Raw genomic sequence first — 16,027 nt, 5'->3', positions numbered from 1 at the left:
GGTATGGTCATGCCCGTGACTCATAATCTGCTGGACTGAGCCCTTCGGGAATCGTTCGAGCCGTAGCTCCTGAGCTTTTTGAGCGACCTTCCTAGGGTCGACAAAGCTCTTCTGGGACTGTAATGGCCGGATGTCTTCAGGCAGATGGTCAAGGAAGATGCGCTCCAAGAGTGGACAGTTGGTGTGATAGCTCATGAGCGCGAGCATCTCGTCCATCAGTTCGATTGGAGTTCTTCCCCCAGGCAACGAGGCACAGCATCCGACTGGCACACTGGCACCTGGAGAGGCCGAGGGAGCCGGTGAGCACCCACTTGATGGTCCCGTACATGAGGTGCAGCACTCGCTTGGCAGTGGCCTGGTCCAGGGTGGCGACCACATGGTAAAACTTGGTCAAATCCGATTAAATCTGGTGGAGGTTAAACTGAGCCTCTGCATGGCTGAACCAGGTCTCCGGCTCCTGAACCCAGAAGTCAGGAAGATTGATGGCTATAGCGTTGATCGAAGGGTCATTCATGTCGGGTTCAAAAACATTTGAACCTGTCGGGGTCACCAATTGTAGCGGTGGCTACACTGCTAACTGAAGGATCGCGCAACCAGTTGGGTTGAGTTCAGTGAGCAAAGCTGATTTATTGCAGGCTGCCTGTCTGGTCTTATACTCCCAGCCCGGACCTGGCTGAGAACCGTGCTGGGGGCCCCCGACGTCACCGGGGCATTACGCGGGTCCCCAAGCGCAGGCTTCTGTGCCTAGTGCCGAGGTCGGGAGGAATCTCCCAACGGTGCCATTTTTGCCGGCTGCCCCGCCACGTGCGTGACATGCAAGACCGGTTCCCCTGCCTAATGGCGTACCGCCACAATCTAATAGAAATTAATGCCAGGAATATAAAGATCCAACAAACTTAGCAGGATCCTATTAGGCAGCCATATCCCAATCTTAGTGTCATATATTAAGATAACTATGCCTCAGCTATTGTACTACTGGGCTCTGATTTTAACACCCCTCCCCACAAAAAAAAATCACCCAAGTGCTTTTGGCATGAAGGCAGAGGCTGGCATTTCATTGACAAAGTATAGTTCATATCTCAATGCTTAAAGCTTCGGCCTGTTAAAATTAAAAGGCACCTTATAATTATAAAATGGCTAAAATCATATAGTGTGTCACAAAATGGCTGAACTCATTTTGAAAACTCTGCAGAACTGGAAGAGGTGGAATCAGACCTGCCGTGGCCTGCCCTGACCATCCCACCTCTCAGACCGAGTGCGGGAGTGGGTAGAGTCAGTCGCGGAGTCGAGCAATCCAGTAACTGAGACACGCAGCCAGGAGGGCAGTGAAGACTGACAGTCACCACCAAAGGTCAGTGAAGGCAGGCAGTCATCGCTGACTCGAATGCTGACCCGATTATCTATATCCAAAAAATTGGTGTGTGAGTAGCCATGAAAACATCACATCTCCAAGTCTTAATTGTGTGAGTGCATAAATACAGGTATAAACATCATTAAAATTGTATCCTTCAAAGTTATGTTGATTATTCACCAGACAAAAACAAATAGAATTGTTTTGTATCAGATAAACACCAGAAATCACATGTTTGAGGCAGTTTAAGCGGAGTAAGTTTAAAAAAAAGATAAAATTATGTAATAAAAAGGTGGGGGTCACTTCTACCTATTACCCATTTGAAATTGTATTAATATAGAATGATCTCTCTATCTTTGGAGCAAGAGTTAAAGGCTTCAGACAGGTGTCAGAAACTGCCCTCTCCTGATTAGTCTTCCTCGCTTCCTGGATACAAATTGACTATGACTGAATTTTTTAAAAATTGTATGTTTAAGGTGATATTTTGCTCTGTATGTATGTGTTCTACTCTGCTGTCTAATTTTAATTTAGCGTGGACTGGTGTAGTCGGCAGGATCTAGCAGAAACTATCGATACAGATGGAATAAGTGGCGGCATAGACCGGGACTTTTGACGGAGTTGACAGTGAACCTCCAAGACCCTTGAGCCTGGACTCCATAGCCTACTCCCAGGAACACTCGTTCAAGGTTGATCTGGTTCCCTGCCGAGATCCATAAAAGAACCAAGAGAAATATAGCATATAATTCAGTGGAGAAATAGGATTTAACATTACATGACTGCAGTGATTATACAAAATAAGTTTATATTGTTTGCCTGAGGTTAAATTTAATTCGGTCAGTTGGCCAGAGAGGCCCGGATAAAAGGTTTTAATTTGTGAAACGGACAGGAGGTAAGAGATGGGACAGCAATTGGATAAGGCAGATGGAGCTGCCCCAGTTCAGCAAATGTGTTATTTGTATCTGAAGTATGATAAAGATTAAGGGTAGAAATTTAAACTGGACAACTCAGTGAAATAAAAAAGGGATAGGGATTGAGCAGGAGGCCAGAAAGGGGCTAGCTGGGTAAATTTTGATAGAGTAATGATATATCAGAAAAGGGACCGGTCCCGTCCATGTCTGGCTTACCAGAACTGTTCCAAGTGACACAGGGCAGGAGGAAGAATTTGTAATACTAGTAATACAGCTGAGGTTGAACAGCTAATGTGAAGAAAATGCATCAAATAAATGGAAAAAAAATTAGAGTGTGGAAAGGGGAGGCCCATAAGAAGTGGGAGAAAAAAAAAGAATAACAGCTGGAGAGATAATGCGATCCAGAGGCATATCGACCCTCACTTTGGTTAGAAATATGTTAATAATGATTGGCAGCTCACACCCTGTCTGTATAGCTTCACACACACACACACATATATGTATATATATATATGTATATGTATACATATATATATATATATATATATATATATATATGTATATGTATACATACATATATGTGAGGTCTTTTCCCTCAGACAGCTCTGAAAAGTGCAGAGAACAAAACAAAGGACTCTACATCACCTTTGTTAACCTCACCAAAGCCTTCGACGCCGTGAGCAGGAAAGGGCTTTGGCAAATACTAGAGCGCCTCGGATGCCCCCCAAAGTTCCTCAACATGGTTATCCAACTGCACGAAAACCTTTTATCGGGTCAGATACAGCAATGAGCTCTCTGAACCCTTCTCCATTAACAATGGTGTGAAGCAAGGCTGCGTTCTCGCACCAACCCTCTTTTCAATTTTCTTCAGCATGATGCTGAAACAAGCCATGAAAGACCTCAACGATGAAGACGCTATTTACATCCGGTACCGCACGGATGGCAGTCTCTTCAATCTGAGGCGCCTGCAAGCTCACACCAAGACACAAGAGCAACTTGTCCGTGAACTAAACTTTGCAGACGATGCCGCTTTAGTTGCCCATTCAGAGCCAGCTCTTCAGCGCTTGACGTCCTGTTTTGTGGAAACTGCCAAAATGTTTGGCCTGGAAGTCAGCCTGAAGAAAACTGAGGTCCTCCATCAGCCAGCTCCCCACCATGACTACCAGCTCCCCCACATCTCCATCGGGCACACAAAACTCAAAACGGTCAACCAGTTTACCTATCTTGGCTGCACCATTTCATCGGATGCAAGGATCGATAACGAGATAGACAACAGACTCACCAAGGCAAATAGCGCCTTGGTGCTATTAGAGTCTGGAAAAAAAAATATATATATATACACACACATACATGTATATATACATACATACATACATATACATACATATACAAGATAAATAAATATATATAAATAAGACTGACATTAAACTCTTTTCCAGGAGTTACAAAAACTAACCCAGCTAAGTATTTGGATGAGCAGCATATTAAATTAGAAGGTGCTAACCAATGGTGATCGATATTGAAATAAAAATTAAATGCGATGTTTAAAGAGCACAAAATGGCTAACATTTAAATAAGGAACAGACCAGCATCAACTACAGAACATGTCAGATTAAAAATATGATATTTACTATTAAAATGGTAGTGCACTCTCTTGCTCATACCCGAGAGAGTGAGAGAGAGAGAGAGAGAGAGAGAGAGAGAGAGAGAGAGAGAGAGAGGGGGAGAGATTTTTTTCTGCCACTTAAGTTACTGACCTCACCCTTTGTTCTGCTAATCTGTAGGTTTATTCTATGACCAGGTTAAGCTTCCAGCATTTTCAAAACAGTACTGTACCCATGTTAAATGTTTGACTTGAAACATTTCAAAGATACAACATGTTATGGACCAAAACCAGCCAGTAATTAGCAGACCTTTAGATACATGCAAAAAATGTTTTTAGGCATTATAAAACGAGTTGATTTATCGAGTGCCCACTTTTTTTCCACCCTCACTTCTGAAACTTTCATACATTGATTCTACATGTTCGAAGGGAAACATCATTGCCTGATTATCAGTCTTTCCCTTGTGCAACAGTTTCTTTTCCCTTTTAAAATAAAAAGTAGGCATTTAATGCTTCCGTAAGATTAACTACTTTGGAACACTGTTTGAAAAATAAATAAGAGAAAGAAAAAGGTAACAGAAAGAAAGGGAGTAACTTAAAAGATGTAGAATCATGCGATCAGAGGGAGAGGGTAGGGGTGGGAAAAGGTCCTGCCAGCTGAAGGTGAGAGGAAAGAAATCGGGTGCTAAATGGTTAACAAACAGAAGGTGAAAAAAATAAACCCCGGGGACATGATGTCAGGCAGGGCCACCCTATTCTTGCAGAATGATGAGAATAAGGGATCAAAAGATTCCTAGATGACAAGACCACCTCCACATGTACCCTAGCTGCCACATTTACCAGTCCTGTATCTCACAAAATACAATAAAGAAGGTGATTTCAGATTTAGCTTTGATGGAGAATTGTTGCTCATTTTGGTAAAAAGAAACTTGAAAAAAAGTTTGCTTCCCACCTTCGAGCATTTTTGTTTATGTAATGAAACTGTGCACGAGTGAAGAAGTGATTTAAAAAAAAAAAGAACTTTGCAGCTTCACGGCTATTGGATATTAATAACAGTAAAGAAATGGTGTTCAACTTCTTTGGTGTTGCAATCTCAAGTTAAGCCCCTCCCCAAAGACTCTGCAGAGGAATTTTGGAAGTGTACCAGACTTGGGCTGCAGATCAGACACTTGATGCATTGTTACCAGAAAATAACTGCAACGTTGTGTAAAACAAAAAAAAACCTAGAAGATCAGTGATGGCTTTCTGGCCAAGTAAGAAAGAAAGCTGAGGCACTTTTAAACCCAGAGTGATATACATCCAGCATTCAGTGGCAGCTCTCCTGACGTCTAATCAAACAGGTCCCATTTTTGAGCCACTATGAACTTTTCCCTTAATGAATTCATCTGACCTTCCATGACTATTACGGTCAACTCCACAGCCTTTTTAACACCACCTCCAGATGAACTCGAAGAACCAGATTATGATTGTTTGCAGCGTAAATATATTTTGACTTCTGGCACGACAAGATTTAATAGACGGTGCCCATGGATGAAACTACAACTTGGTTGATCGACTGGTTCAGCCTTTGTTTATGATAAAAGTCTACACGGCCGATTCTGCCATGGTAAAAAAAAAACACAGAAATGAAGTAATAATGATGGCTGCCTTCTCCCATTCATTTTCCCAGCAATTTGAATGTTTTGTCCTTATTAGAGCCTACATGATAGGGAAAGGAATATTTAGGCCCATACCAGAACCCTGTAGCCCTGTGGAAGGCTTACGCAGATGCTTCCACAAAAGCTGCTGCTATAAACAGTCCCTTCACTGTTTGTTCAGAAAGTAATAACCTGCTTGAAAATAGTTTTGCCTGATATGGGCATGAGGTATAACACAACTTCAGGGGGATGCCCCTGCCCTATTAATTTCCCGAGGAACCCATCGGTGTCAAACAGGTGCCCCTCCTCCAGCCCGTTGATTACGTGCTTTGAGGTAGAACAATGCTGGATAATCATCCAATATGCAACATGATGCCTTAACATTCTAATTATTTTTAAGAGGACACCTCTAAGCTCAATTATAAGTTAACCTAGTGTTCCTGCAAACTGTCAAAGTTAATGCAACCAATAAGTGGTTAAATTGGAAATTAAAGGATCATATGATTCCTGAATGCACTTGAAATGCAGTAAATCGGCAACAGTGACAATAATTGAAGAAAAAAAATGCAAACAGCAAGTTTTGCAGACAAATACTCAGTTATAAGATCATACTGGACGGCCAAACTTGTGTAAAGTATTTGATATTTTTGTTACTTGATTGTGTACACAGTAATAACACCACCCACCACCCCCCCCCCCCCCCACCATCAGCAAAGAGGGAAAGCTAAACATTGTGCTGTAGAAACCTCACTGCAGACATGGTGACACCCAAATTTTAGGTGAAGGGACCCTATGCCAGCAGGTACATATGGTGCCAGGAGTGGGATCTTGCCAGGAGGTCATTTTTCAAATTTATAATTAGCCATATTTACTTTTTATTTTAAGACAATATTGCCTTGACTATTAGTTAAGATTTTCTTTTACTGCATTGACAATTAGTTTAAAATTTTGTTAAGAGAAATAATTCCCTGAGGCACTGAGTTCAGATAATGGTCCTCACTTTGTAGCCAAGATAAATGGAGAATTGTATAAGGAAATTGTGATCTTACAGTGGTTCTACTACTCTCATTAGCCCCAGAAAGCAGGAATAGTGGAATGTGTGAATGAAACATTGTAGCCAAGATAAATGAAGAATTGTATAAGGAAATTGTGATCTTACAGTGGTTCTACTATTCTCATTAGCCCCAGACAGCAGGAATAGTGGAATGTGTGAATGAAACATTAAAAAACTAAGCTGGTAAAATTGACTGAGGAAACAGGGCTAAGATTGGAGAAAAGGTGCTACCCCTAACATTGTTTAAAATGCAGGTGACACTTCAGGCAAAGCCAGGGCTATCTGCTGCAGATAGTCCATGGACAGCTTATACGGACAAAGCCTGCACTGCCAGTGGGGATGGATTTATTATCTTTAGGCGATGACATAAGCAAATATTTGAGTAATTTTTTTTGAGAGATGCATTCACAAGCACATTTAAAGGAGGGTGATCCAACAGATCAAAATTGTGTTCTGGTAAAGAATTGGGATCAGAAGAAATTGGGAATTCGTTGGAAAGGGCCATTCTAGGACTCAATAATAACACTGACTGCAGTAAAGCTTGAAGGACAGCCTTCCTAGATACACCAAACGGATTTAAGGAAAAAGGTCCACCGAAGACATTAAGACTTTTATTATAACAGACTGAGAAGAAAAAGGCCCACCTAAAACATTAGAACTTTATTGTTACGCCTCTTGTCACCTTGACATTTGAACTGAACACTAGAGTCATGACTGAAAAGTCTAATTTTAGGCAGAAGCATAATGTTTAAATGTTTCTTACTTATGTTGATAAAATTAAAACTGTTGAATCTACTCCCTGTTCTAACCAACTTAACTGGAGTATTCTCCTCACGATTCTGCCCCTATATCTTACAGAAAGTGATAGAATAGATTTTGAGACAGACTACAGACAAGTGCAAGTAAGGATATAAACATGTGGAAGACAGCAGGGTATAATCTGACATCTTTCAAAACCCCACCATCTTTTATTAGTTAAAGAAAGGATATGCATTTCTTATTTAATGGAACTTTTATTACCACCTATTACAGGAAACAGTCTCTCCACCTTATTTGTCATAGGGATGTTAAGACCTTGAGCTCAAGCAGAAGGCAGATTATCATCCGAGGAGTGACAAAAGGTATTCTGTGCGGACTATCATAGACCAAAAATCCTAGGGTCCAATGTTGGATGGGGAGTGCCATTATCCCATTTCTGTGCAGATATCGATCCATTTTGTGACAAATGTAACATTTTTGAAGCCTCGCTGATTCGCATGTTTTGGGAGTATCCTAAATTAGGAAGATATTGGGAGAATACTTTTCATTCTTTGTCAACAATTATTAATATTAAATTAGATCCATGTCCTTAAACTGCCCTGTTTGGTTTTTCATGTGAACTGGATAAACTTTTAATCAGAACCTCAAGAGAATGTTTTAGCTTTTAGCACGTTGATAGCCAAATGAGCAGTTTTAATGAAATGGAAAGATGAACTCTTATCATACACAGTGGCTACATGATGTATGACATATTTTTTAAGTTTAGAGAAAATTAGGTATAATACTAAAGATAAAAAATTACAGTATGAAAAGGTACAGGGCCCATTTATAGAATATTATCATAATTAGATGATTTGGCTGTTCTACACACTGGAGGTCACAACCTAATCCATCTTTGTATTCTCTTGTGATTAGAGGGAGGGGTTAGATTAGCATTAGTTTTTTTTTTCTTTTAGGTAAATTGATTTATGGGGCTTAATTATGATTATCCTGGATAATATCCCTATTTTTAGAATTTATTCAATTATAATGTGATTTGTAATAATAGTATTTAGCGTTGTCTCCGCTCCATCCTCAACATCCATTGGAGCGCTCACACCCCTAACGTCGAGGTACTCGAGATGGCAGAGGTCGACAGCATCGAGTCCACGCTGCTGAGGATCCAGCTGCGCTGGATGGGTCACGTCTCCAGAATGGAGGACCATCGCCTTCCCAAGATCGTATTATATGGCGAGCTCTCCACTGGCCACCGTGACAGAGGTGCACCAAAGAAAAGGTACAAGGACTGCCTAAAGAAATCTCTTGGTGCCTGCCACATTGACCACCGCCAGTGGGCTGATAACGCCTCAAACCGTGCATCTTGGCGCCTCACAGTTTGGCGGGCAGCAGCCTCCTTTGAAGAAGACCGCAGAGCCCACCTCACTGACAAAAGGCAAAGGAGGAAAAACCCAACACCCAACCCCAACCAACCAATTTTCCCTTGCAACCGCTGCAATCGTGTCTGCCTGTCCCGCATCGGACTGGTCAGCCACAAACGAGCCTGCAGCTGACGTGGACTTTTTTACCCCCTCCATAAATCTTCGTCCGCGAAGCCAAGCCAAAGAAAAAGAAAGAAGAAAGATTTAATGGATGTGTGATACACTTTATTGTAATTGTGCTTGTATACCTGCCAATGAAACATGATTAGCATCGACCGGAATATAAAATAGAATACAATAAACACATACCTGAACTATTTTTAAAAAAAATCAGACAATAAGCCATATACAATAAAACCACAACATCCTAAATAAAATTGTTAAAAAGATTGTTGATTCTAATTTACACGTGCAGCACAGCACAATGCCTTGAATTGGTATTTGACATGATCACAGCTTCATGAAATAAGCTCTTTTTTAAGTCTAGTTCTCGAGCAAAGGCTCCTATAACACCTGCCCAATGGTAGGAGAGTAAATAGTTAATGGTTAGGCCATGGGCTTTAATGATATTTCTCACCCCCTTCAAATATCATTTCCTGTAGACAGATTCAATAGAAGCAAATTCACTTCCAACAATCCATTGGGCAGTTTTCACTACCCTTCCTATCTTGTGCAGAACGACTCCAGTAACACATTGAAATACTGTAGAAACACCCTCAATAGGACACAATCTAACAGCATTCTTGGGCTGAGGTGCAACTTCCTCAAATATCTCAAAAAATAAAGACATTGTTGTGCATTATTTGAATACTTTATTTTAAATGTTTAAAACCATAATTACTTTCAATTATAATAAAATAGATATGAAGAAGAATGTCGACAATATATACATATACAAGAAACCCAACCATCCTCTCCCTCCCCATTACTCCCTGACCCCCCACGCTCCTCCCCCTACAATTACCCATTAAAAAAGAAAGGAGTTCATCAAGAATAATCACCAGAACAGATTAAGAGCTCACATCTTCAAAATCAACAATTTGTAAATATGGGCTCCAAACTTTCAAAACAAAATATTGATATTTATCCCTTAAATTATGTTATCTTTTCGAGAGGGATACAAGATTTCATTTCAGTATGCCATCTTTGGATTCCCAACACCAAATCAGATCTCCAAGTGATCACCAAACATTTCTTAGATACAACTAAAACTAATCATAAAAATTCAATTTGATACATGGCCAATCTTAATTTTAAACTAATCATTTTAATATCTCCTAATAAAACAACAATGGATCAAATAGAATTTTAACTTTTAATATTTTTTCCAAAAGAAATTCAACTTGCATCCAAAAAGTTTTAACTTTGGGACATAACCAAACCAAATGAAGAAAATAACCTCTCTCTTTACCACATCTAAAACAGAAATCTGAGGATATTAAATTAAATCTTTCTTTTAATTTTCGAGGGGTTAAATATAATTGTTGTAAAAAAATTATATTGGACTAACCTGTACATTACATTAATAAGTTTAGTCCTATTAGTGTTATGAGCCCAAAGGACCCCAAAACCCAGCAGCAAATGACATTCACCAAGACAAGTAGTTACTTAAACAAAGGTTGTTTTTAATCATCTTTAAACATGAAAACAGAATCAAACTTTAACTTATCTCTATTGACTTACTTAACCTAACTTAACCCCATTCTAATTCAAAGCACGTGTGTATGTAATGTGTGTGTAAATTTAAGAAAAGCTCTTTGGTTTACAGTTCAATCTCTCTTCTCATTCTTCCAAGTTCACTGGTTGCAGGCAATTCTTATTCTGTGCACAGAATTTAACATGTATAAAGTTCACCAGGCTTTGGTGCTCGAAAGGTAAATGTTTACCACTCAGGAAGGTTCTTGTAGGGGTTGCAGAGAGAGATTTTTTGTTCCAGGATTTCCAGAACTGAGGTACCACCATTAGTCACCTCAATGTCTTGCTGATGAAACTTGCCCCATCAGGGTTGTCGAAATGATAACCTCTTTTTTTCAGGCTAACACAGATTTCCTTTCTGTTCCACTTATTCCAAGCAAAACATCAGACAGATAGCACTTTCAGCCATCCGCCGCTCTAGAGCTTTCTGTTTCAAGAAACTTCCTGGCTTGAACTGTTCAGCTGCATTCAGTGTCACACACACACTAGCTGAGAGAGCTTGTTGTCCTCCCTCTCTCTCTCCCGCTCTGACGTTGTCCTCCCTCTCTCTCTCCCGCTCTGACCTTGTCCTCCCTCTCTCTCTCCCGCTCTGACCTTGTCCTCCCTCTCTCTCTCCCACTCTGACCTTGTCCTCCCTCTCTCTCTCCCGCTCTGACCTTGTCCTCCCTCTCTCTCTCCCGCTCTGACCTTGTCCTCCCTCTCTCTCTCCCGCTCTGACCTTGTCCTCCCTCTCTCTCTCCCGCTCTGACCTTGTCCTCCCTCTCTCTCTCCCGCTCTGACCTTGTCCTCCCTCTCTCTCTCCCGCTCTGACCTTGTCCTCCCTCTCTCTCTCCCGCTCTGACCTTGTCCTCCCTCTCTCTCTCCCGCTCTGACCTTGTCCTCCCTCTCTCTCTCTCGCTCTGACCTTGTCCTCCCTCTCTCTCTCCCGCTCTGACCTTGTCCTCCCTCTCTCTCTCCCGCTCTGACCTTGTCCTCCCTCTCTCTCTCCCGCTCTGACCTTGTCCTCCCTCTCTCTCTCCCGCTCTGACCTTGTCCTCCCTCTCTCTCTCCCGCTCTGACCTTGTCCTCCCTCTCTCTCTCCCGCTCTGACCTTGTCCTCCCTCTCTCTCTCCCGCTCTGACCTTGTCCTCCCTCTCTCTCTCCCGCTCTGACCTTGTCCTCCCTCTCTCTCTCCCGCTCTGACCTTGTCCTCCCTCTCTCTCTCCCGCTCTGACCTTGTCCTCCCTCTCTCTCTCCCGCTCTGACCTTGTCCTCCCTCTCTCTCTCCCGCTCTGACCTTGTCCTCCCTCTCTCTCTCTCGCTCTGACCTTGTCCTCCCTCTCTCTCTCTCGCTCTGACCTTGTCCTCCCTCTCTCTCTCTCGCTCTGACCTTGTCCTCCCTCTCTCTCTCTCTCTCTCGCTCTGACCTTGTCCTCCCTCTCTCTCTCTCTCTCTCGCTCTTACCTTGTCCTCCCTCTCTCTCTCGCTCTTACCTTGTCCTCCCTCTCTCTCTCGCTCTTACCTTGTCCTCCCTCTCTCTCTCTCGCTGTGACCTTGTCCTCCCTCTCTCTCTCTCGCTGTGACCTTGTCCTCCCTCTCTCTCTCTCGCTGTGACCTTGTCCTCCCTCTCTCTCTCTCGCTGTGACCTTGTCCTCCCTCTCTCTCTCTCGCTGTGACCTTGTCCTCCCTCTGTCTCTCGCTCTGACCTTGTCCTCCCTCTCTCTCGCTCTGACCTTGTCCTCCCTCTCTCTCGCTCTGACCTTGTCCTCCCTCTCTCTCGCTCTGACCTTGTCCTCCCTCTCTCTCGCTCTGACCTTGTCCTCCCTCTCTCTCGCTCTGACCTTGTCCTCCCTCTCTCTCGCTCTGACCTTGTCCTCCCTCTCTCTCGCTCTGACCTTGTCCTCCCTCTCTCTCGCTCTGACCTTGTCCTCCCTCTCTCTCGCTCTGACCTTGTCCTCCCTCTCTCTCTCCCGCTCTGACCTTGTCCTCCCTCTCTCTCGCTCTGACCTTGTCCTCCCTCTCTCTCGCTCTGACCTTGTCCTCCCTCTCTCGCTCTGACCTTGTCCTCCCTCTCTCTCTCGCTCTGACCTTGTCCTCCCTCTCTCTCTCGCTCTGACCTTGTCCTCCCTCTCTCTCTCTGACCTTGTCCTCCCTCTCTCTCTCGCTCTGACCTTGTCCTCCCTCTCTCTCTCGCTCTGACCTTGTCCTCCCTCTCTCTCTCGCTCTGACCTTGTCCTCCCTCTCTCTCTCGCTCTGACCTTGTCCTCCCTCTCTCTCTCGCTCTGACCTTGTCCTCCCTCTCTCTCTCGCTCTGACCTTGTCCTCCCTCTCTCTCTCGCTCTGACCTTGTCCTCCCTCTCTCTCTCGTTCTGACCTTGACCTCCCTCTCTCTCTCGCTCTGACCTTGTTCTCCCTCCCTCCCTCCCTCCCTCCCTCCCTCCCTCTCACTGCCAGAAAGCCCATGTGACTCTCACTTGCAAAAACCCCCACCTTCTTCAGCAAACAACAGGAGTTATCTTTCTGCTCCCATCTGTTGTCTTAGGTAAACAAAACCCAGGGGTGACCTTTCTGTGAGCACACTGTAAGTACTTTTGAACACCCAGTTTTTCTCCTCCAAATGATGGTCTATTCATTTCATGATGTCATTTCAATTAGCACCTACTTGTGAAATGTGCATAACATTTTCCATAGTTTTTGCAATATTCCTGAATATGAATTCTTCAGTATTTCAAATAAGATCTATTTAAAAATGTGTGTATGTATGTAACCCACTAATCTTACCAAATTCCACCCAATATTTATCCATTACATTGTCTACATAATTTTCTCTAATCATTTACATCAACTTTCTATTCAAATCAGTTTCCCATTTTAATCTTGATTTATGAATATTTAATTTAGACATTTTCCTTTGTAATAATTTATACATCTCTGAAATAAACTTGTTTATATCTCCTTTAGTGAGCAATAATTATATAGGTAATTTTAAATTGTAACTTAACTTTTCAATTAAAAAGAAATTTACTTGATTTTAACAAAAAAAATTTATTAGGAATTTTAAATTTTTCATTCATTCGATTACAGTAAATAAATGCCCGAGCCTCAACACAATTCTCCACCCTTTTTTAATGCCAATATCTTTAAAAACTGATTATTAACAGTAAAAGGAAAAAGTTTACTCTGACACAAATGCATTTTAGGTGAAATCATACCTTTTCCACCTATTGCATCAATTTTATTCCATAATTCAATTAAATGTTTCAATATCGGTGGATCTTTACCAACTAGTAATTATGAATTACATTTATAAATAAATTCTTGCATATATTTCTCACCAATTTTAGCTAATGCTATATTTGCCCATACTGAAGACTTATTTAGGTCAAACATTCCATTAATAAATTTCAATTGAGCAGCTTTCTAATAATACTGAAAATTTGAGTTGTAAACTACCTAATTCAAAATTCAAAGTTAGTTTTTTCAAAGATACTCTAATCATTTCCTTTTCTATAAAAAAAAATTCTAATAATTAAATTAAGATCCTTAATTTTTTTTGTTATTTGACAAGGAATAGACTGAAAGAGATATTGAATCCTTGGGAAAAATATTTATTTTAATGTAATTTACTCTACCTATTAAAGTTATAGGTAAATCATGCCACCTATTTAAATCACTTTTAATTTTATTAAGTTATGGTAAATAATTCAATTTAAGCAATCTATCTGAATTTTTATCAAATTTAAATGTAAATATTTAACTGGATTTTGTGTCCATAATCCCCCTCAACTAATGGTATAATTTCACTTTTGTCCCAATCAATTTTATAACCAGATATTTCTCCATAATCTTGAAAGTTCTTATATAGTGAATTTTCAGGATTTGTTATATAAATTAAAACATAATAATCTTAAATTCATCGGTATTGATTTTAATATTATTATCTTGCCTTATTAATTGTGTTAATGGTTCAATTGCCAAAACAAATAAAGCTGGAGACAAAGGGCATCCTTGTCTTGCATATCTAGTTAATGAAAAAGGAGAAGTTTGTTCATTAGTAACCAGTCTAGCCAAAGGCTTTTTGTATAAAGTCTTAATCCAATTAATAAACATTCATCTGAACTGAATTTTTTCTGAAACTTTAAATAAATAATTCCATTCTAACCGATCAAAAGCTTTTTCAGCATCCAATGATAAAATTAAAGATAAATCTAATTTCTTCTGAATTAGACTTATTAATTTAGCAATATTATCAGCAGAATATCATATTTGAACAAATCCAGATTGATCTAAATAAATCAATTCTTGTAAATATTCAATCTATTTGCCAATTCAATAAAGATATAGGTCTATAAGAATTAGGTTTTAATAAATCTTTATCTTTCTTAGGTATTAGTGTTATAATAGCATTTGAAAATTATTTTGGTAATAAGTGGATTTGAGTTGCTTGTTTTAATACTTCCAATAATGGAGGCATCAACAAATCGCTAAACATTTTATAAAATTCACAAGTGAAACCATCTTCATCTGGAGATTAACCATTTTGAAAAGTGGTTAGAGCCATAACAACTTATTTAACCATAAAGGGAGAATCTAAATCTTTACGAGTTTGACAATATAAAGATGGGAGTTGAAGCTTAGATTAAACATAATATTGATCTTTGCTTCATCATCATTTGATTCAGATGTATATAAATAAGCATTAAATTCTTTAATTATTTATATCCTGGAGATTTATGTAATTTTTGAATTCTTGACTTTTGTTCCATTTTCACTTGCCAGGCCAACACCTTATGTGCTCTTTTACCTAATCTATGATATATCTGTTTTGTTCTCTCGATTAATTTCTCTGTTCTATGTTTGTATCAAATTATAATACATTTTCTTATTTATTAATTCTCCTTTTTCCCCCTCAGATGGGACTTTTTGTAATTTTTTCTCTAAAATTCCTATTTCTTTCTCAAATTTATCTATTTCTTTAAAATAATCTTTCTTAATGTTAGTTGAATAACTTATTATTTGACCACTTAAATAAGCTTTTAACACAGCACAGAAAATAAATTTATTATCAATTGAATTAGTATTTTTATCTAAATATATTTTTATTTGATTCCTTATAAAATTAAAAGAATTAAAACTTAATAACGATAATATCAATAAAGGTGAATGATCTGATAAAATTCTAGCTTTATATTGTGCATATATAACACACCCTTGTAATTGAACTGAAATTAAAAAACCTATTTTGGAATGATAATCAAATTAATATGAATAAAATGTGTAATCTCTTTACCTTGGATTTAATTTTATCCAAATATCTACCAAATTCAAATCTTCCATTAATGCCAAAATTATTTTTGCAGTTTTGTTTAAGTTAACAATTTTTTGTGATTTATCTAACAATGGGTCTAAACAACAATTAAAATCTCCACCAATTTTTACATTGCCATTTGCTTCTGCAAGATAAAGTAAGGTGTCTTGAATAAATTTCTCATCATCTATATTAGGTGCATAAATATTCATAGGAGTGCAAAACTCTGAATAAATTTGACAATTCATCAAAATAAATCTTCCCTCCAGATCAATAACTACTGATTGCAATTAAATGGAAACTTTTTATTAATTA

At 39.8% G+C, this 16,027-nt stretch overlaps 1 protein-coding gene across 5 annotated transcripts in view; it reads right to left on the bottom strand.

The window, feature by feature from the left end:
* LOC138763967 (dihydropyrimidine dehydrogenase [NADP(+)]-like) overlaps nucleotides 1-16,027 on the bottom strand; it is a 1,056,199-nt gene that overhangs the window by 402,922 nt on the left and 637,250 nt on the right. For 2 of the 5 annotated variants that reach the window (XR_011357924.1, XM_069939065.1), the window contains one exon: nucleotides 14,317-14,425. The exons of the other annotated variants lie outside the window; for them this stretch is intronic. Coding sequence is in view for 1 of the 2 variants with exons in the window: in XM_069939065.1 (XP_069795166.1) it covers nucleotides 14,372-14,425 (54 nt within the window). In the remaining variant the exon portion in view is untranslated. Of the gene's footprint in view, nucleotides 1-14,316; nucleotides 14,426-16,027 lie in introns of those variants that run through there. 5 annotated transcript variants of the gene reach the window in all.

This window comes from Narcine bancroftii, chromosome 5, assembly GCF_036971445.1.
Source record: "Narcine bancroftii isolate sNarBan1 chromosome 5, sNarBan1.hap1, whole genome shotgun sequence".
Classification (NCBI taxonomy): domain Eukaryota; kingdom Metazoa; phylum Chordata; class Chondrichthyes; order Torpediniformes; family Narcinidae; genus Narcine; species Narcine bancroftii.
The sequence above is the reverse complement of the archived record's forward strand: the minus strand, read 5'-3'. Positions and strand labels throughout refer to the sequence as shown.